The 21,073-nt window shown below is 45.3% G+C and overlaps 1 protein-coding gene across 2 annotated transcripts in view; it reads left to right on the top strand.

The window, feature by feature from the left end:
- Positions 1-20,303, top strand: part of LOC147099468 (protein phosphatase 1 regulatory subunit 29-like) — a 566,107-nt gene extending 545,804 nt beyond the window's left edge. For both annotated transcript variants that reach the window (XM_085969640.1, XM_085969642.1), the window contains exon 4: positions 10,888-20,303. In XM_085969640.1, the coding sequence (XP_085825766.1) occupies positions 11,215-13,542 (2,328 nt within the window). In that variant the 5' untranslated portion in view covers positions 10,888-11,214 and the 3' untranslated portion in view covers positions 13,543-20,303. The remainder of the gene's footprint in view (positions 1-10,887) is intronic.
- The last annotated feature ends 770 nt before the right edge of the window (positions 20,304-21,073 follow it).

The following is a 21,073-nucleotide window of genomic DNA, read 5'->3' as shown; positions in this document are numbered from 1 at the left end:
ATCACTGTACAATTGCTTAAATGGGGGAAGACAGATGGCAAAACGAGGGATAAATGGCTACAATGTTAATTAAACAATCTTAGCAATTTCCCTTAAATTACCACCCTCCTTTAACTCCTTACTAGATTGCCTTGCCGAGGAGTCAGAAACCTGCTCACCTGTGGTCCAAGGAGAATAAGAGAGAGAGATAGCTTCTCAGGAGCTATCTTTATATCCTGCCAGCTCCTGCTGTTTGGCGCTGAAAGGGTCTGTGTGCAAAATTTGCGCCGAAAAGTTCGAATACACAAGAGAAAGGCTGTGATTGGCTGATTCAAATAAAGCTTGGAGTGGTTTGAATGTGTCTACATTCTGGGGCCAAAGTGTTCCCGCCTACATCCGGAGTTTCTGGGCTAACCAAAGGGGACACACCTGAATAATGGGTGATTCAAAACCCATTCATTCCAAACTGTTCTCTTTCAAAAGTCCTTTTCCGGAGTTTCGATGTGTCTCATTGTGTGTAAGGGGCTTTGAATGGGTTGGATTACTAGGTAAACAGAAGCCCTTTGTCCTGCGGTCAGTCTCAAGTGGTTTAATCCCTTATGTCAACATCCTGCAGTTTCTTGTAAATAAACATCGATTGTCGGCAGGGAAGGAAAACTCCTGTTTTGACTGACAGAATCTGACTGCCACTGCTTGATCCTCCCACTTTCACAGACACTTCGAGCTGCTTCTTTTGTCCTTTTGGCCATGCTTTTCTGACGGCCATTTTCAAACCCCTCTGCAATTTACACAGTTCGAAACTCAGAGGTAAGTCCTAATGTTGTCCAAGAGTTCTGGGTATGCTTTTAAAACATTGTCCAACCTAGAGACAATTCAAATCACACGATTCTTCGTCCACGATGTGGACCAATATTTTCCGATCTTCAGGGATTTAGGGGATTTTTGCGAACCCCTACACCCGCTGGAAGCAGGGGTGCCATCCGGAGAGCGCAGATGTCCGGGTTTCCCCGCACACTCGGGAGTTTTAACTCCACAGCGTGCGAGTGACATCACGGACGGTTCCCCCGATAGTGCTTCTCTTTAGTTCAATTATTTGACATTACACTTGAGAAATGATGCAAAACACCAACTGTGCAAAGATATCAGATGGATTCATTAAGTGGATTGTTGATGGACAATCTTTAGATTCAATGTCCATAATTGGTGAGACCACACCTGGAGTACTGTGCACAGTTTTGGTCTCCTTATCTAAGGAAGGATATACTTGCCTTGGAGGCGATGCAACAAAGGTTCACTGGACAGATTCCTGGGATGAGAGGGCTGTCCTATGATGAGAGATTGTGTAGAATGGGCCGATACTCTCTGGAGTTTAGAAGAATGAGAGGTGATCTCATTGAAACATACAAGATTCTGAAGGAGGATTGACAGGGTAGATGCTGAGAGGTTGTTTCCCCTGGCTGGTGTGTCTAGAACTAGGGGTCACAGTCTCAAGATAAGAGGGTAGGCCATTTAAGACTGAGATGAGGAGGAATTTCTTCACTCAAGAGGGTTGTGAATCTTTGGAATTCTCTACCCCAGAGGGCTGTGAATGCTGAGTCTTTGAGTATATTCAAGGCTGAGATCGATAGATTTTTGGACTCTAGGGGAATCAAGGGATATGGAGATTGGGGCGGGAAAATGGAGTTGAGGTCGATGATCAGCCATGATCTTATTGAATGGCGGAGCAGGCTCAAGGGGCCGTATGGCCTACGCCTAATTTTTATATTCTTAGTTCTTATAATACAGAGCTGACCCCTTAAATTATATTACCAAGCCTGATTATCCGTTCTGGTATTAAAAGGCCCTTTTTTCTCCCACCTCCAACAATTTTATAATTAATGAATGGAAGAGTTCAAAGAAGCTGGGAAAACACACCATTGTTTTGAATGCCCTCCTGGGGTGAGATGAAGCAAGATGGGAGGAGGCTCGTGTGGAGCAGAAACACCAGCATAGATCTGTTGGGCCGAATGGCAGCATGGTGGCATAGTGGTTAGCACTGTTGCCTCACAGCGCCAGAGACCCGGGTTCAAATCCGGCCTCGGGTGACTGTCTGTGTGGAGTTTGCACACTCTCCCTGTGTTTGCGTGGGTTTTCTCCGGGTGCTCCGGTTTCCTCCCACAGTCCAAAGATGTGCGGGTTAGGTTGATTGGCGATGATAAAAATTGACCCTTAGTGTTAGGGGAGATTAAATACGTGGGGTTACAGGGTTACGGGTATAGGGCTTGGGTGGGATGGCTGTCGGTGTAGGGACAGGGTGCTAGGGTTTGGATGATCAGCCATGATCTCGTTGAATGGCGGAGCAGGCTCGAAGGGCCGAATGGCCTACTCCTGCTCCTATCTTCTATGTTTCTGGACTGTAAATATAATGTAATGATTCTTTTCTCCCGGGTGTTGCAGGTAGCAGTGTCCTGGAGATCAATCTTATATTAATGACTTGGATGAAGGGACCGAGTTTAATGCAGCCAAATTTGCTGATGATACAAAGATAGGTGGGAAAGCAAGTTGTGAAAAGGACACAAAGGGTTGGATTTTGATACTGGAGGCGTGTAGGGGGCGGGACTACAACTTTTGGGGCTGTAGTCCCGCCTCCATCGAGTTGTGGCCAACCCACTTGATTTTCACTTGATTGACCTTGTTAAGCCCGCCCAGCGGGCCCAGCAGGCCAATTAAGGGCCACCCAGCAACAGGTGATGTTACAGATTGACATTTCATCTGTCAAGAGCTTTTGACAGATGAAATATCAGCGTTTGACAGCTCTTTGAAGCTGTCAAACACTGACAATCTGTACACGAAGTTAATTCCTTCCTCTCAGGCTGATTTAGAGATCTCTCCAGAACAGAAAGCTGAATGCTGCAACTTTTGACAGCTCGCGGCCATTCTGCTTTCTGTGCCGGTGAGATGAGGGACTCCCGAGACCTGAAGGAAGGAAGGCTGTAAAGGGAAGTAAAGGGAAGTAAAACTTCTTTAAACACTTTAAACACACCAAACACACTTACCTCTGCACTCATGCACCCATCACTCACCTGAACACCGGACATCTCGAGCCCTCCAAACTCTTCAGCCCGACGGTCCGCCTCGCTAACTTGGCGTGGTTTGGAGCCATCGGGAATCCCACACTTCAGGAATAAAAATAGGGATTAGGCTAAAAACTGCCTGTTAACGACCTGTTAACAGGCAGTTAATTGGCACTAATCCCCTTCCCGCCTCGGGGAGGCGGGTCCCAGCACAGGTCGGGTATCCGCCTCCTTTGAAACTGGCATGGAGGCGGGATGGGTTCGTGCCCCCTGATTTCGCGATTTTAACCCCCCACACGCCTCCAATCCCGCCTCCACGGCCCAATGAAAATCCTGCCCAAAGATTCTGCAACGGGATATAGACAGTCTAAGTGAGTGGGCAAAAATTTTGGCAGATGGAGCATAATGTGGAAAAGTGTGAGGTAATCCACTTTGGTAAGAAAAAGAAAAAAGCAAACTATTATTTAAATGGAGAGAGATTATAAAATGCTGCGGTACAGAGGGACCTGGGGATCCTTGTGCATGAAACACAAAAGGTTAGCATGCAGGTACAGCAAGTAATTAGGAAGGCAAATGGAATGTTGGCCTTTATTGCAAGGGGGTTGGAGTATAAAAGCAGGGAAGTCCTGCTACAACTGTACAGGGGATTGATGAGACCACACCTTGAGGACTACATACAGTTTTGGTCTCCTTATTTAAGGAGGGATATACTTGCATTGGAGGCAGTTTAGAGAAGGTTCACGAGGTTGATTCCTGAGATGAAGGGGTTGACTTTTGAAGAAAGGTTGTGCAGGTTGGGCCTACACTCATTGGAGTTTAGAAGAATGGATTTACAAAAGGTAAATCGTGCTTGACTAATCTACTGGAATTTTTTGAGGATGTAACTGGTAAAATAGCTAAGGGAGAACCAGTGGATGTGGTGTATTTGGACTTTCAGAAGGCTTTCGATAAGGTCCCGCATAAGAGATTAGAGTGTAAAGTTAAGGCACATGGGATTGGGGGCAAGGTATTGACTTGGATAGAGAACTGGTTGGCAGACAGAAAGCAAAGAGTTGGAATAAACGGGTCTTTTTCCGAGTGGCAGGCAGTGATTAGTGGGGTACCGCAGGGATCGGTCCTTGGACCCCAGCTATTCACAATATATATTAATGATCTAGACAAGGGAACTAGATGTAATATCTCCAAGTTTGCAGATGACACAAAGCTGGGTGGGCGTGTGTGCTGTGAGGAGGATGCCGAGAAACTCCAGGATGATTTGGAGAGGTTGGGTGATTGGGCAGAAGCATGGCAGATGCAGTATAATGTGAGTTATCCACTTTGGTGTCAAAAACAGGATGGCAGGTTATTATCTGAATGGCAACAGATTGGGAGAAGGGGAAGTGCAACGAGACCTGGGTGTCCTTGTGCACCAGTCGCTGAAGGTAAGCATGCAGGTGCAGCAGGCGGTTAAGAAGGCAAATGGTATGTTGGCCTTCGTAGCGAGAGGGTTTGAGTATAGGAACAAGGATGTCTTGCTGCAGTTGTACAGGGCCTTGGTGAGACCACATCTTGAGTATTGTGTGCAGTTTTGATCGCCTTATCTGAGGAAGGATGTTCTTGCCATGGAAGGAGTTCAGCGAAGATTCACCAGGCTGATACCTGGGATGGCAGGAATGATGTATGAGGAAAGATTGGGTCGTTTGGGCTTATACTCGCTGGAGTTTAGAAGAATGAGAGGGGATCTCATTGAAACTTATAACATTCTGACAGGACTGGACAGACTAGATGCAGGGGTCACAGTCTAAGGATAAGGGGTAAGCCATTTAGGACAGAAATGAGGAGGAATTTCTTCACCCAGAGAGTGGTGAACCTGTGGAATTCTCTACCACAGAAGGCAGTAGAGGCCAATTCATTAAATATATTCAAGAAGGAGTTGGATATATTTCTTAAGGCTAAAGGGATCAAGGGGTATGGGGAGAAAGCAGGGACAGGGTACTGAATTTGGATGATCAACCATGATCGCATTGAATGGCGGAGCCTGCTCGAGGGGCCGAATGGCCTACTCCTGCTCCTATCTTCTATGTTTCTATATTTCTATGTAAGAATGAGAGGTGATCTTATTGAAACATATAAGACACTGAGGGGGCTGAACAAGGTAGATGCAGAGAAGATGTTGCGCCTCGTGGGAGAATCTAGAACAAGGGGGCATAGTTTCAGAATAAAGGGTCGCCCATTTAAAACTGAGATGAGGAGAAATTTCTTCTCTCAGAGGATTGTAAATCTGTGGAATTCTCTGCCCCAGAGAGCTGTGGAGGCTGGGTCATTGAATATATTTAAGGTGGAGATAGACAGATTTTTTGAACAATAAGGGAGTGAAGGGTTATGGGGAGCGGGCTGGGAAAAGGAGCTGAGGCCAAGATCAGATCAGCCGTGATCTCATTGAATGGCGGAGCAGGCTCGAGGGGCCAAATGGCCTACTCCTGCTCCTAGTTCTTATGTTCTTATTCCTGGAGACTCCAGGGCAATCCTGGAGGGTTGGCAAAACTAGGCCCAAGGCCCAGTTTGAATCGGGCCTCGGGCCTACCTGTTCGGCCTCAGGGAACGCTCCAGCCTGAGCTCAGTTTGCACCTGCCTAGCAGCTCAAACTAATTTCTAGCGTCATTTAAAAAGAATATATTATAGATTCGAGATCCCCCTATGCTAAAATCATAATCTCAAAGACTCAATAGCTGAGAATAAGCAGCGGTGATGTTAGCAAGATGTGTTCAGGATAATTGGAACCAATCAATTAAAACTGGCGCTGTGCAACGTACTGATGAAAATAATTTTAAAGATCCGAAGAAAATTCCCATTTTTGAATGCCAGTTAAAATAAAGGTCGACCTAACCAGAGATTTATCCGAAAAATATCAGGTCTGGTTATGGTCTATTTCTTTGAATGGTTCTGCGTTAGCTCGGGAATAGAGATGTATTTAAAGGGATCTTCTTGGGCAGGTTTATTTTTCAGGCTGTATTTAAAAAGTAAATATTAAAATGAAAGTAGGCGAACGGGCGTACTTGGGCCGTGGGACTTTGCACCCAAAAATTGGCCCTTGTTGCACCCATTTTACACCAGTTTTACACTCATTTTACATCAGTCACACCATTTTACACCAGTTTTACACTCATTTTACATCAGTCACAACAAGGTCCAATTTCTACCCTGCTGGCTTTCCGATGAGACATTAAACCGAGGCCTCAACTGCTGGTTCAGGTGAATATTAAATATTTCGTGGCACCATTCGAAGATGAGCAGAGGAGCTCCCCCGGTGTCCGGGTCATCAGTTATCCTGCAACCTAAACCATCGGAAACAGGTTAACAGGTCATAAGAACATAAGAAATAGGAGCAGGAGTCGGCCATTCGGCCCCTTGAGCCTGCTCTGCCATTCAATAAGTTCATGGCTGATCTTCTACCTCATCTCCACTTTCCTGCACTATCCCCGTATCCCTTGATTCCCTTAATATCCAAAAATCTATCCATCTCTGTCTTGAATATACTCAACGACTGAGCCTCCACAGCCTTCTGGGGCGGAGAATTCCAAAGATTCACCGCCCTCTGAGTGAAAAAATTTCTCCTCATCTCAGTTCTAAATGGCCGACCCCTTATTCTGAGACTGTGACCCCTGGTTCTAGACTCCCCAGCCAGGGGAAGCAACCTCCCTGCATCTACCCTGTCAAGCCCTGTAAGAATGTTGTATGTTTCAATGAGATCACCTCTCATTCTTCTAAACTCTGGAGAATATAGGCCTAGTCTACTCAATCTGCTCTTGAGACCTTGCTTTGCGCAAAATGGCTGCCAGGTTTGCTCTCAAAGCCACAGGGACAGTATTTCAAAAGTAATTAATTGTGAACTGCTTTGGGACGTCTTGAGGACAAGGAGCTATATAAATGCAATAGAAGAAATAAAATATGAGAAAATTGAGGCAGAAAACAATTATGACTGGACTGTTTAGCAAATTTAAATTGGAATAGCATCCACTCTCTCGACTTTGTCACATAAACCATGAGCTGATATGATATCAAACTCCACACATGCACACAGAAAGGTGGGGAGAACATGAGTTAATGGGCTCAGATTCCACGCCAGTGGGCGGATTGTAATGTAAAACAATGTAAAACAACAGGATAATAAGCACGATAGCAAGCATAATAATAAGCAGGTGCCCATAATATTCCCGTAGAAGTGATCTTACTTCCAGTTCCTTCCAGTGTTGGCAATAATAGCATGTTTGAAACAATATTGTATTCATTTGTCAGCGGCGCTTGTATCTGAATATTAGTAGCTGTGCTAAATAAGCAGGTGTCGGAAGCCCTGCCAACTGCAAATAAAAGAGTGTAGCATGCACAGGTGTTGTACCTATGTGTAGATCAGTGTTTTATTATACATAACAGTGTTGTGCCTGTTCAAACAATGCATTCTTTCTCAGTGTCATACTTGTATAAACAGCGTGTTTGATACTTTTATGTGTGTGTGTGTGTGTGTGCGGAAGCCAAGCGCAAACATCGCAAGGAGCGCACATCAACCCAAGCACCCCACCCACCCGCCCCTTCAACCACCGTCTGCCCCACCTGTGACAGAGACTGTAGGTCCCGCATTGGACTCATCAGTCACCTGAGAACTCATTTTTAATGTGGAAGCAAGTCATCCTCGGTTCTGAGGGACTGCCTAAGAGAGAAGAGAAGTGATATAAAACACAATATTATACCTGTGTAATACAGAGCGTTATATTATAGAATCGTAGAACAGTACAGCACAGAAGGAGGCCATTCGGCCCATCGAGTCTGCGCCGGCTCTTTCGAAGAGCAATCCAGTCAGTCCCACTCCCCCGCTCTTTCCCCAGATCCCTGCGATTTTTTCTCCTTCAAGTATTTATCCAATTCCCTTTTGAAAGCTACTGTTGAATCTGTATCCACCGTCCTATCAGGCAGCGCATTCCAAATCCTAACCACTCATTGTGTAAAAAAGTTTTTCCTCAAGTCGCCTCTGGTTCTTTTGCCAATCACCTTAAATCTGTGCCCTCTGGTTATTGGCGCTTCAGCCATTGGAAACAGTTTCTCTTTATTTACTCTATCTAAACCTTTGATGATTTTTAACAATATTATACCTGTGTAAAACGGTGCATTATGCACAACATTTGCGATCGGAGGCTTCCCGCGGGCGGACACCTGCGACCTGCAAAATGTCTACGAAAGTACCTGGTGGCCCGGGAGGTACGGAGACTCGCGGTCCTGGGCCTCGCCGGGTCTGCGCGGGCAGAGCCCCGCGTATCCCAGGGGCGCAGGCAGTTTGTAGGCACTCCTGGGATCACATGGGACGGCCCAACCAATAAAAGAAGGGAATCCCCATTCATACATTTGACAGTTGTGTACGTACGGAACTGTCATCACTATGAATGGGAATCACCTAATAAAATACACCAACACATGAAATACATGTTTTTTTTAATTAAATATTTAAAATTAATTAAAATGCCATTTAATTAAATATGTTAATCAAAAATTTAATTTTTGGGGAAAAAAATTAAACTTTTTACAGGGCTAAAAATAAACTTTTAATTATTTTTAATTTATAAATGAGTGATAAAATTTTATTTTTCTATTTTTAAAAACTCTTATGCCGGTAAAACCAGACCGTACGCTCTGCTTTTACCAGGCATAAGAATTTCACGGGCATTCAGCAGGCGGAAGTTGGGCAAATAGCGCAACTCGCCACCCGCAGAGGCCCATCTCCCGGGGATGCGGAGGATCTGTCAAGAGGATTCTTGACCGATCGCAAGTGCTGGGTGTCATGAATCTTATCATGACTCATGAAGTAGCACTGGGCGACCAGCTGGTGGCGCCATCCAAGGAGTATAAATACTCGGGCGTGGGCCCAGCTTGCTCAGGATGTTTCTGTAACCAGGAACCAGTGATGTAACTAGAATCTCAGGGTTGTGAAACAGTTGATTAAAGCCTTGTTTTACACTCAAGCCAAGTGCTCAGTAGTCTTTTTACATCACTGGGTTTCAGCACAAGCGCTTCGCATACTTAAACCCGGAACATGCGCGGCCCCTAAGGGCACGTACGCACCTCGTACGCACCCGTGGGGGTCGCTAAATATGGCCCATTATTAAACTTATAAACTTCCATTGATTTAAGTAATGTATGGTGTAACAGTGCAATGGTTCACCAGAATTTGCCATTGACCCTTGGCATATGTCTTGTACGTGGACTTATTTATCAAGACACTGTATATATATCAGTTTAAGATTCCTCTGTAACTAGGAGAGTCTATTTGAAGTAGCCCTGTCTAAATTACAGCTTGTAGGTCATATACAGCCCTCGAGCCCTGCCAGTCCAGTCCTATTGGTGTTTATATTTCTCACCAGCTGGTTTGTCCTGATTGAATTTTGCCGGTCTGAAGGTTTGATAAGGGCTGGTCTTACATAAGAACATAAGGAATAGGAGCAGGAGTCGGCCATTTGGCCAGTCAAGCCTGCTCCGCCATTCAATAAGATCATGGCTGATCTTCTACCTCATCTCCACCTTCCTGCACTGTCCCCATATTCCTTGATTGCCTTAATATTCAAAAATCTATCGATCTCTGTCTTGAATATACTCAACGACTGAGCCTCCACAGCCCTCTGGGGTAGAGAATTCCAAAGATTCACCACCCTCTGTGTGAAGAAATTTCTCCTCATCTCAGCCCTAAATGGCCGACCCCTTATTCTGAGACTGTGACCCCTGGTTCTAGACTCCCCAGCCAGGGGAAAACATCCTCCCTGCATCTACCCTGTCAAGCCCTGTAAGAATTTTGAATGTTTCAATGAGATCACCTCTCATTCTTCTAAACTCTAGAGAATGTAGGCCTAGTCTACTCAATCTGTCCTAATAAGACAATCCGCCCATCCCAGGAACCAGACTGGTGAACCTTCGTTGCACTCCCTCTATGGCAAGTTACACAGAATTATAGCATAGACATTCGGCCCAACTGGTCCATGCCAGTGCTGATGCTCCACACGAGCCTCCTCCCACCCCTACTTCATCTCACCTTATCAGCATGACCCTCTATTCCTTTCTCCCTCGTGCGTTTATCTAGCCTCCCCTTAAATGCATCTATACTATTCGCCTCAACCACTCCCTGTGGTAGCGAGTTCCACATTCTCACCACTCTTTGGGTAAAGAGGTTTCTCCTGAATTCCCTATTGGATTTATTAGTGACTATCTTATATTTATGGCCCCTATGGGATCCCTCTTAACTTTGTTGCCTCATTGGTGGCTAAATCCTAAATCAGAGCCCCAAGATCACTTGAGATGCCTGCAGTTGAACATGGATTTAAACTTAACCCAAAAGCAAAGTACTGCGGATGCTGGAAATCTGAAATAAAAACTGAAAAATGCCGGAAATACTCAGCAGGTCAGGCAGCATCTGCGGAGAGAGAAACAGAGTTAACGTTTCAGGTCGATGACCCTTCGTCAGAACTGGAAAAAGCTGGAGATGGACCAGGTTTTTAAGTAAGTGTAGGGGCAGGGAGAGGGGGGAAGGGAGGAAAGAACTAAAGGGAAAGTCTGTGATAGGATGCTTTTGAAAAGAAAAAAAACCTCGCATGAGCGGGAATTTGAATGGGCCGCGCAGCCCGTTAAAGGGACCACGCACCCAAAGAAAAATTAAAGGGAACGTTGGTCTCTGTCTGTATATACATATAATCCGCCTTCTAAAGAATCTAGTGCAAAGAAATGAGGATAAAACAAAATTCAATTTGTTTCGTGCTGTTGAAAGCAAAATTTAAGTGCAACGATCGTTTGAATGAAACCCCGATTCTGTAATGTGTTACCTTGTTTTTTATTGTTGTTGCAGAGCTCGCTGACCATGCATCACTTGAGGATCCGAGGAAATCGTCCTTCCCAGTTGGAATCTAGAGCTTGAACCGTTACTGAAGAGAGTGTGCTTGAATCAATCCGTTTTACAAAGTGAAAAGTCCCCAGGAATATTTTTAAAAAAACCTGATTTCTTCCTCTTTTCACAAATATTTCTTCTTTTTTTTGTCGAGTGCTTCCATTTGTAAAGAGCAATGAAAGCAGAGATGACTAGAACTGGTGTGTTGTGGCTGGTTATATTTGAAGCTACGGTAGCCACTAGTCACTCTTAGACTCTTCTCAAAAGTCAGCCACAGTGTCCTGAACAATGTCCCGTGTCGGCCTGTGGGCAGCGGTTGTTCTACTGACCCAGCTTGGAAAAGTCTGCGGCGATTGTTGGCTGATTGAGGGAGAGAAAGGCTATGTTTGGCTGGCAATCTGCAGCCAGAACCAACCTCCTTATGAGGCCATTCCTCAGCACATCAACAGCACGGTGCTGGACCTCCGCCTCAACGAGAACAAGCTCAAAATCCTCCTGTACACTTCGCTCAGCCGCTTCGGCAACTTGACTGATCTAAACTTGACGAAGAATGAGATTAGCTACATTGAAGACGGAGCGTTTTTAGTCCAGTCGAACCTGCGTGTGCTGCAGTTGGGCTACAATAAGTTGACCAACCTCACAGAGAACATGCTCAGGGGCCTAACCAGGCTGGAGTACATGTATGTCCAGCACAACTTGATCGAGAGCATCTCGGTCAACAGCTTCTGGGAGTGCCCGAACCTCATCAGTATTGACTTGTCTGCTAACAAGTTGGCTAAGCTGGAGAGCAACACCTTCACCAGTCTCAGTGGCCTTATGGTGTGTGAGCTGGCGGGCAATCCTTTCAATTGCTCCTGCGAGCTCGTTGGCTTTTTGAATTGGCTTGCCGAGTTTAACAATGTCACGAAGACCTATGACAGGCTTCAGTGCGAGAGTCCCGCGGAATATGCTGGCTATCCACTCTTGAGTCCAAGACCGAACAGCAACCGGAATGCCATCAGCCTTCTCGCTTCCTCTTGTAGAAACGGAGTGAAGATAGTTCCATTCTCCACACCCATGGCTTCCAAAGATCCTGAAGCATACTCTTCAGGAATCAACCCAGCAGAATTCTCTTCCACAGAACCCATTACGACATATACTCTGGACACTTCGAATAGCCCTACCATTAAACTGCACCATGTGACCATCACTGGGGCAACACTAGTTGTTCAGATCCCCTCCCCCTACAGCAGAATGTATATTCTTGTTCAGTACAACAATAGTTATGTTTCGGATGTCACAAATCTACGCAACAGGAAAGAATACATTAAGCTGGAGAAACTGAAGGGCCATACGGATTATACCTTCTGTGTGGCCTCCATTCAAAAGTCCCAGAGGTACAACCATACCTGCTTGACCTTTGCCACAAGAGGACGCATGATAACCCAACCCTCCAATTCTTCCACCACTACACATTACATCATGACTATACTGGGGTGCTTGTTTGGCATGGTCATTGTTCTGGGCGTGGTTTATTACTGCTTGAGAAAAAGAAGGATTCAAGAGGAAAAACAGAAGTCCATCAATGTTAAGAAGACCATCTTGGAGATGAGGTACGGGCCGGAGTCTGAGACGAGCAGTATGATTCATTCAATGCAAAAGTTCCATGAACAGCCCATTTCTGTATCAAGGATGTCCTCCCTCCCATCTGTGTCAGGGGAGAAAGGACAATTCAAGCCAATGGAAGTAAATGAGACTCCAAAAGCCACCAAAGGCAACTATATTGAAGTCCGTACTGGGGAGACCTCTGACCGCAAGGAAGAGGAATTGAAACAGACGGATAATGGGCAAGGGTCAACAGCAGAAATCTCCACCATCGCCAAAGAGGTGGACAAAGTTAATCAGATCATCAACAACTGCATCGATGCGTTGAAGCTGGATTCTGCCGCTTTTATAGGTGCCGACTCCGAGATATCCATTGACCGCCAGATCACCCCTAGCACTTCATCCTCCCAACTGGAGAGACCTGGCTTCCTTTCCCCCACTTACAAAGAAGGGGGCTACCCACTGCAACGGCAGAGCAGCGTAGACACGGGCAAGAAGCGCTGCAGCATCTCGTCCAGCGGTTCCGGGAAGAGCGCCCGAGTCTTCAGCCTTGACCTTCCCGACCAGACGTCCAAGACGGAGGCGAAATACATCGAGAAGAGCGGCCCCACGCCTTTAAAGCGTCTTCCTTCCACGGCACCAGGCGAAATCCACCGCTTGGAGGTCCAGCAAACCTACCACTGCAGTGAGCATCGCCACTCCTTCCCTGCTCTGTACTACGACGAACACGGGGACACTCTAAGCCAGAGGTCCACACTGTTAAAGCCACTCTCCCGATCCAAAAGGGACTCCGCCTACTCCCAGCTCTCCCCCAGGCACCAGTTCTCTGGATATTCCTCCAGCCCGGAGTATTCGTCGGAAAGCACTCACAAGATCTGGGAGCGATTCCGCCCCTATAAAAAGCACCCCCGGGAGGAGGTGTACATGGCCGCCGGGCACGCCTTGCGAAAAAAAGTCCAGTTTGCTAAAGATGAAGACTTGCACGATATTTTAGATTATTGGAAAGGCGTTTCCGCCCAGCAGAAGTTGTGACTGGGCCCAAGACTGAATTGATAAGTTTACAGAAAAACAAAGGGGTTATTGGGTCCTTTTCATTTAGTAAATGTTTGTAACTTCTCATTTTCTAAGCCACAGTCCATAAAACTCCCCTAAAATGTTTTAATTGCCAATCCTTGATTTTTTGAACACCCCTTTCCCCCCTCAGTTTGCTCCTGCTAATCCAGTCATTTATTTGACACTACCAAATGACCCCATCATTTTTAATTAAGTGATATGAATTGAGGAGTATTTCTAGATATGACTGAGCGAGCATGATCATGAGTTAAAGCAGAAAGAGGTTTCTTTTGGGAGAATTTTTTTTCCTTGGAGTTTAAGAGTCTAATTTCTGTTAACTACTGAAAACAAGCTGTGAAAAAGTGGTTATTGGAAATGTTCTCATCAGGGTAGAAGTTATTGCTGGTAATATTAGCAGATGCTTATTATATTCCACCGTCTTAACAGAGGCGTTAACCCATTGGGATTAATAGCTTGTTAAAATAATGGATAGCAGACTGCTATAAGAACGCATCAAGCACCAGTTCCACTAACATCACCAACAGTGCTTCCTAGGCTATTGATCTTGAGATCCTGCCATTCAGCTGTAGCCTTGTGCGCTGCCCATCATAGAAAGCGCCCGATCGCAACGCCAGTTTAACGCCCAAGTTGCACATCCACCCGCCCTCAGCATTTCAAACTACGTTTAACTGTAAAGAGCCCCGAGTGAAATATCGGGGGGCAATTTCAACCTAACCCGCCCATCGGAAAACTGACGGGATTGGGCGCAACGACGATATCACAAAGGGTTTGACCTGAAACGTTGACTCTATTTTCTCTCCACTGATGTTGCCTGGCCTGCTGAGTTTTTCCAGCATTTTCTGTTGTTATTTGGGATTGGGCGCAAGGCTGGTTTTTGCACCCTTTCCAATTTTACTGCCCATTGAAGTCAACGGGGAGCAATATTGGGCAGGGTGTAAAAACCCTGATGTTCCGCCCAACCCCATGGGGTTCCCACCCGGCCAGTTAGGTTACAATTAACCCCCATTATCTCGGGCAGTTTGACAAACCTTCGGAATAGTCCTCGATCTCATTTCCCACCTCCCATCTTCGTAGAGCACTCCAGTCCTGCACATCTGGAAAACATGCTTTTTTCAACAACAAAAAAATCTATTGATGCCCTCATTGAACTAGCCTAGTGAAAGTTTACCAAAAAAAAAGTCATCTCACAAAAATATTAGCTCAGAAATTACTGTTGGCGACCTGACTGGACAAGCACTTCCTGCCGTGTTTCTTGGCTCGCTGTTGACTCGGAGTCCCAAGTGCGTGTGTTCAGGCCCCACTCCAGGACTTGAGCACAGCCTTTAGACTGATAACTCAGCGCAGTGCTGAGGGAGGCCGCTGCATCACTGTCTTTGGGACGAGACATTAAACTGAAGCCCCTTCCGGGGAGATGGGAAAGTTCCCATGGCACAAGTTGAGGAAGTCCAGGATTAGTTCTGGAATTCTGGCCCAGCATTTATCCCTCAGCCAAGATCACCAAAAAACAGATTAACCAATCATTTGTGGACGAATTGGTTGCTGTGTTTTGACTGCCTCACAGCACCTTGAAAGTAATGAATTGGCTGCAAAGCACTTTAGGATATCATGAAAGGTGCTATATAAATGCAAGTTCTTTAATGCACTTGTGTGATATTCGGCTGTCACCTATTAAATTCAAAATGTTGAGTAATGTACGAACCCTTTTAAGACAGAGAGCTATCATACAAACCCCTTAAGCGTCTGGCCACTAATACTGCAAGCAGTCATTTTGGCGCTATCATTTTTTTTTGTTGGTCTGGCAATACTGTAGGAGCTTTTAATGTTAAATCTGGAAGCTAGAGTACCGTGCCGATGCTACGCTCGAATTTAAATGGAGAGGCAGGATTAGCATTCGAGCCTTTCTGATTTTTTTGAATTTGCCTGATTTGGTCCATGTTTGGTCAGAGTGGGGACATTTTCCCTTTCCGAATCAGATGCTCCCAAACCAGGATCGATTTGGACTTTCTTGCCCACTCCAGGCGAGGGCAGTGCCAGGCAGTTGTGAAGCCTCACCACACATACCCCCTTTAACAAAATCCAAATCTGGACTCTGCCGATGTGCTGGTGCTGTTGCTGTGGCTCTGGGTAGTGGAGTGCTCCACTGGGGAAATGGCCAAGGGGTGTGGGGTGGGAGAAGTAGGGAAAAACTGACATTCATCTCAACTCAAAGCAAGCATGTCTCCTCTCACCCAATCAACACGCGTATTTGCAATCTGCCCTTACAACCGATGGTAATGGTGGCAACAAATATTTTTATGTTTTGCAAATTTTTTTCCCGAAATATTGTAATAAAACAATGAAGTTACTGCAAAATGCAATGTAAATATAGCTTTCTACAATTCACACATGTATATCATTTTGCTGTTCTAATTCCATGGAAGGTGTTTAAGCCTTCTCATCACGTGAGCTGTCACTTCTTCGACCTGCCACCATGTCCCTCCAAGAGCCAAAGGCCTACAGAAGGAATGGAAGACATGAAGGGATTTATAGTAGAATTGAAATAATCCAGGCCAGACTGAGGGAATAGGCACCTCCACTGGCTGTGAAGAGCTAAGAGTGCGAGAAGGCTCAACCCAGATCCTAGTAGGCATGTGCCAAAGTTACCTCCCAGTCAACACTAACAGGGAGTAGGTTGGCAATCTCACTCAAAGAGGCCATAGAGTTAACTGGCGTGGGATTATAGAAAGCTGGCATGATGATAGAGTAGCGGGCGCTCTTCTGAGATCGGGGCTGGTGCCCATTGTTTCTGGGCAGATGCAGAGGGAGCTTTACTCTACGACCATACTTGCCCCTGGGCATGCTTTGATGCTGACGCTGGGTGCCAGAGTAGGAAAGTATTCCACATCTCAGTGCTAACATCTTAATTAGCTCAGAATTCACCGGGAACAAAATTGTACGGTTTGCTAAGACATGATACAAAATGGATTGTGCCAACAAATGGAATCAACGTTATTTTGTTTCTGTGTGTGTTTTTTTTTACAGAAATATGAATCTTTGTAGTCTCTTTAATTTATCACATTGACCTCTCAAGATAAGGTCAACGTCAACGCACCAGAGCCTAACACATTAGTCCAGGGCATGTCACACCTTCAATACCCTTCACCACCAGTAAGTCAACTTAAGAATCTTACTGTATGAATGACCTTAAGGCTGAGAAGTCGTGAGTGAGGAGGGAGTTGAAGATTCTGAATTGATCTCAGGGTTTTTGTGGGGGGGATACATAAACTACATGAGCTTTTTGCTTTTGATTACCAACTGGATTCTTTGATTGAATAATAATTCTCTGCCAAGCATTCGTTGCTTTCTGTATTATATAATTATATACCTTACAAAGAAAGATTTATTATGAGATTAAACAGGCCAGTCTTGGGTGTTATGTATTTAAGTGGAAGCCTTGTAAATGTTATCCAATCAAGATGGCCACCCAGTGCATTTCGGAAAACTGCAGCTACCATGGCAACCGTAGGCGCCATTTTCCTGGCGTTGCTAGATTCTATTTAAACCGTTGCACGAATAGTTGGGTTGAACAATTTCTTCCCAGTTCCCTTTTTTTCTCGTGGGGGCAATAGGAAATTTAAAAACTCCCGACAGAACTGTGTTTTATTCACAAACCAAAGATTAGTTGGAGATTGTGGCTTATTTCACAGATGCAGCAAACAGGGCAAAAAAAAAAGACGGGGACCCGTTGCATCATGTAGGCGCAGGCCCCGTGTACAGTGGACATGAGGAAGGGAGGGGTGGCTCCCGGTCTCCCTCTTCACGTTCCTTCTCAGCCCAATGTTGAGGCCCCATTTCTAGGAGCCCTGATGAAAATGTATCCTTCCCCCACCCCGTTATTTAGTTTATAGAAATCAAGTAACTTCTCAGTAGCGAGTTGAGTAATTAACTTCTAAGGCATACGGGATACTTGCCTTTATTAGCTGAAGCATAGAATATAAGAGCAGGGAGGTTATGCTTGAACTGTATAAAACACTAGTTAGGCCACAGCTAGAGTACTGCGTGCAGTTCTGGTCATCACATTACAGGAAGGATGTGATTGCACTAGAGAGGGTACAGAGGAGATTTACGAGGATGTTGCCAGGACTGGAGAATTTTAGCTATGAGGAAAGGTTGGATAGGCTGGGGTTGTTTTCTTTGGAACAGAGGAGGCTGAGGGGAGACCTAATTGAGATGTATAAAATTATGAGGGGCCTAGATAGAGTGGGTAGGAAGGACCTATTTCCCTTAGCAGAGAGGTCAATAACCAGGGGGCATAGATTTAAAGTAATTAGTAAAAGGATTAAAGGGGAGTTGAGGAGAACTTTTTTCACCCAGAGGGTGGTGGGGGTCTGGAACTCACTGCCTGAAAGGGTGGTCGAGGCAGAAACCCTCATTGCATTTAAAAAGTACTTGGGTACGCACTTGAAGTGCCGTAACCCACAAGGCGACAGACCAAGAGCTGGAAAGTGGGATTCAGTGGGATAGCACTTTTTCGGCCAGCACAGACACGATGGGCCGAATGGCCTCCTTCTGTGCCGTAAATGTCTATGATTCTATGATTCTAAGGGTGTTTGTCACTTTGCCCAGCTTACCTTGGTTGAGTGAGTTTAAGCAGTTCTGTCAGGGGCACTTTTATTCAAAGTGATAAAGACGCCTAACCCGAGTGCAGTGTCTGCACAGGATACCCCACTTGCTAAATAGATTAAACAAACATCCCATCTTACTTCTTCTTCCCCAGCAGGAAAAATACTTGGTCCCATAGCTCAAGGGGATGCTGCCCCAAGCGTGTATGAAGAGATGGATCTCTCCACGCTGCATGATTCAAGTTATAATTTTACCATGAGTATTCAGACCCAACTTCAGCATGGCTTCAGTTAATTTAGCCGAGTCCCGGTGAATTGCTTGGAACTGCTTTCTCTACAATCAGGGCTACTGTTTCCCAGTGACTGAATAGGATTGTATTCTATGGAATTACAGGATTTTCTTACTGGCGCTTCATGAATCACATTCTGTTATTTTTTTGTCGGAATATTTTCCCTGTTTAGAACATATTTCACAGTGACAAGCCAACACAGGACAATGGATGTTCTAGAGCAGGCAAAGGATCAGTCAGTAATACAGAGGTGTAAGCCCACTCATATTTCCTGGTGTACTCAGGCAGAAGAGCGGTATTGGCTGGCTCTGCTTGATGTTGGCACCGGAGCTGGTACCTGATAGGGACATACACTAGGCTATGAATAACTATTGCCATCATTAGTTGATGAACACTGAACACACTTGTATGACATTCCTTTGTTCACTATTTTAACAGAGGTGTTAACCCATGGAACCACAGATGTCGGCAGTACAGAGGGAGGCCATTCGGCCCAGTGTGTCTGTGCTGACACTTTCCTAGAGCGATCCAAAGCTAATCCCATTGCCCCGTGCTCTCCCTGAGGCTTTGCGTCTTCCACCATTTTGAATATTTTCCCACCATTTTGAATATTTGTCCCTCAATGATCTCTGCCTGAACTGCTCTCTGGAAGAGAAGTTATGGGTGGAATTTATATTACAGTGATGTAAAGCTCTGGTTAGAGCACTGCATTCAGTTCTGGGCACCGTATCTCAGGAAGGATATATTGGCCTTGGTGGGGGGGCAGCGCAGATTCACCAAAATGATACCGGGGCTAAAAGGGTTAAATTATGAGGACTAGGCTTTTATTCCCTTGAGTATAGAAGATTTAGGGTTAATCTAATTGAGGTGTTTGAGATGATTAAAGGATTCGATAGGTTAGATAGAGAGAAACTATTTCCTCTGGTGGGGGGAGTCCAGAACAGGGGGGGCATAACCTTAAAATTATAGCCAGGCCGTTCAGGGGGGATGTCAGGAAGCACTTCTTCACACAAAGGGTAGTGGAAATCTGGAACTCTCTCCCCCCGCAAAAGCTGTAGACCCTTACTGACTACAATTGAGCCACTGTCACTCTTGTTTGCGGGGATTTTAAGTCTTCACGTCTCTTTGGACCCGTCTCGCAAAGCTTTTGACTTGTTCTTGATGAATTTATGCGCTCAATTGGCACCGGAGATGAGAGTACATTCCACTTTGGGCACATGTGGTGTCAGCATCAAGCACTCCCAGCTCAGCTATTTCACATTTCGTAGAAGAGTAAAGCTCCCTCCACTCTACCCCAACAATGTGTGTCAGTCCCAACCTCAGAAGTGTGTGTGGGTTGTAACTTCCACCGTTAACAGTGAGCCTTAATCCTTGTCCTTTCTACGCCCCCCCCCCGCCATCAGTCCTGTTTAAACGTTAGAACACAGCGTGACTCAAACATATAAATATTTATCATTTCTGGTGGGCGGTGGACACAGTCCCAGTGACGATACGCCTTTAAGCCCTAGTTCAAAACATTTCTGTTTTCTTAAATGGTCTTGTACATCCCCTGTGCATTTTTCCGCCATTCTTTACTGCTCCTCTGTAGCTTTTACATCTCGCAGAGTTCCGTATAGAGCAGCAAAAATGGACGAAGGTTTGTGCTCTCCCCTGGGTGTGGACGCTGTCTCAAGAACAACAACAACAACAACAACAACAAAAATGAAATGGACCCATGGTAATCCAAACTCTGTTCTTAAAGATGTTTTTAACCTTGGTCTTGTTCCAACTGAATTTATGCACCGATAAAACTGGTACAAAGTAATCAAAATGTGAATTTTGTAATACAAAGGCAGAAATGGTTTTGGGGTGGGAGGGGAGAAAAGGGGGACGGAAATTATTTAAAAACAAAAGACAAAAAAAAAAACCCGCGCCAACAGTGAAACGTTAACTGCATGATTTAATGTATTTTCAGAGCGAGTATTGTTGTGTATGTGACTGTTTGTCAACTTTGTTTATTGTGACAGGCCACTTTCTACGTGCGTGCTTAAAGCGGAATAGAAAACAGGGATGAAGAAGAGAGAGAGAAAAAAAAAATAAGGGCCTTGTGAAGGTCTGAACTGTATTTTGGTCTGCACGGCCCTGATCCCGGGCCCTGTCAGTTTACCATAGCTGCGAGACCAGTTGGATATCCCACACTTCTGGTGTGGAGAACAAGGTTTCCTCCCAGTTTCTTTCTTTTTTTTTGGAGATCTGTGACAGGTTAGCCAGCTTCCCAATTTTTTTGATGGCATAAACTTGCTGTCGTTTAACATGTAGTGATGGGCTGCCCGACTATGCGGGCAGGCAACTGGATTCCATTAGTAGGAAATCTCAGTGGGAGAACATTGAAGTCATGTATAGAAACATAGAAGATAGGAGCAGGAGTAGGCCATTCGGCCCCTCGAGCCTGCTCTGCCATTCAATGAGATCATGGCTGATCATCCAAGTTCAGTACCCTGTCCCTGCCTTCTCCCCATATCCCTTGAACCCTTTAGCCTTAAGAAATATATCTAATCTTCAATATATTTAATGAATTGTCGAGTCAATTAGGACTCAGAAACAGTTCTTGTCCACAGA

This window comes from Somniosus microcephalus, chromosome 28, assembly GCF_052327205.1.
Source record: "Somniosus microcephalus isolate GS21.2 chromosome 28, FLI_Smic_1.0, whole genome shotgun sequence".
NCBI lineage: Eukaryota > Metazoa > Chordata > Chondrichthyes > Squaliformes > Somniosidae > Somniosus > Somniosus microcephalus.
The sequence above is the reverse complement of the archived record's forward strand: the minus strand, read 5'-3'. Positions and strand labels throughout refer to the sequence as shown.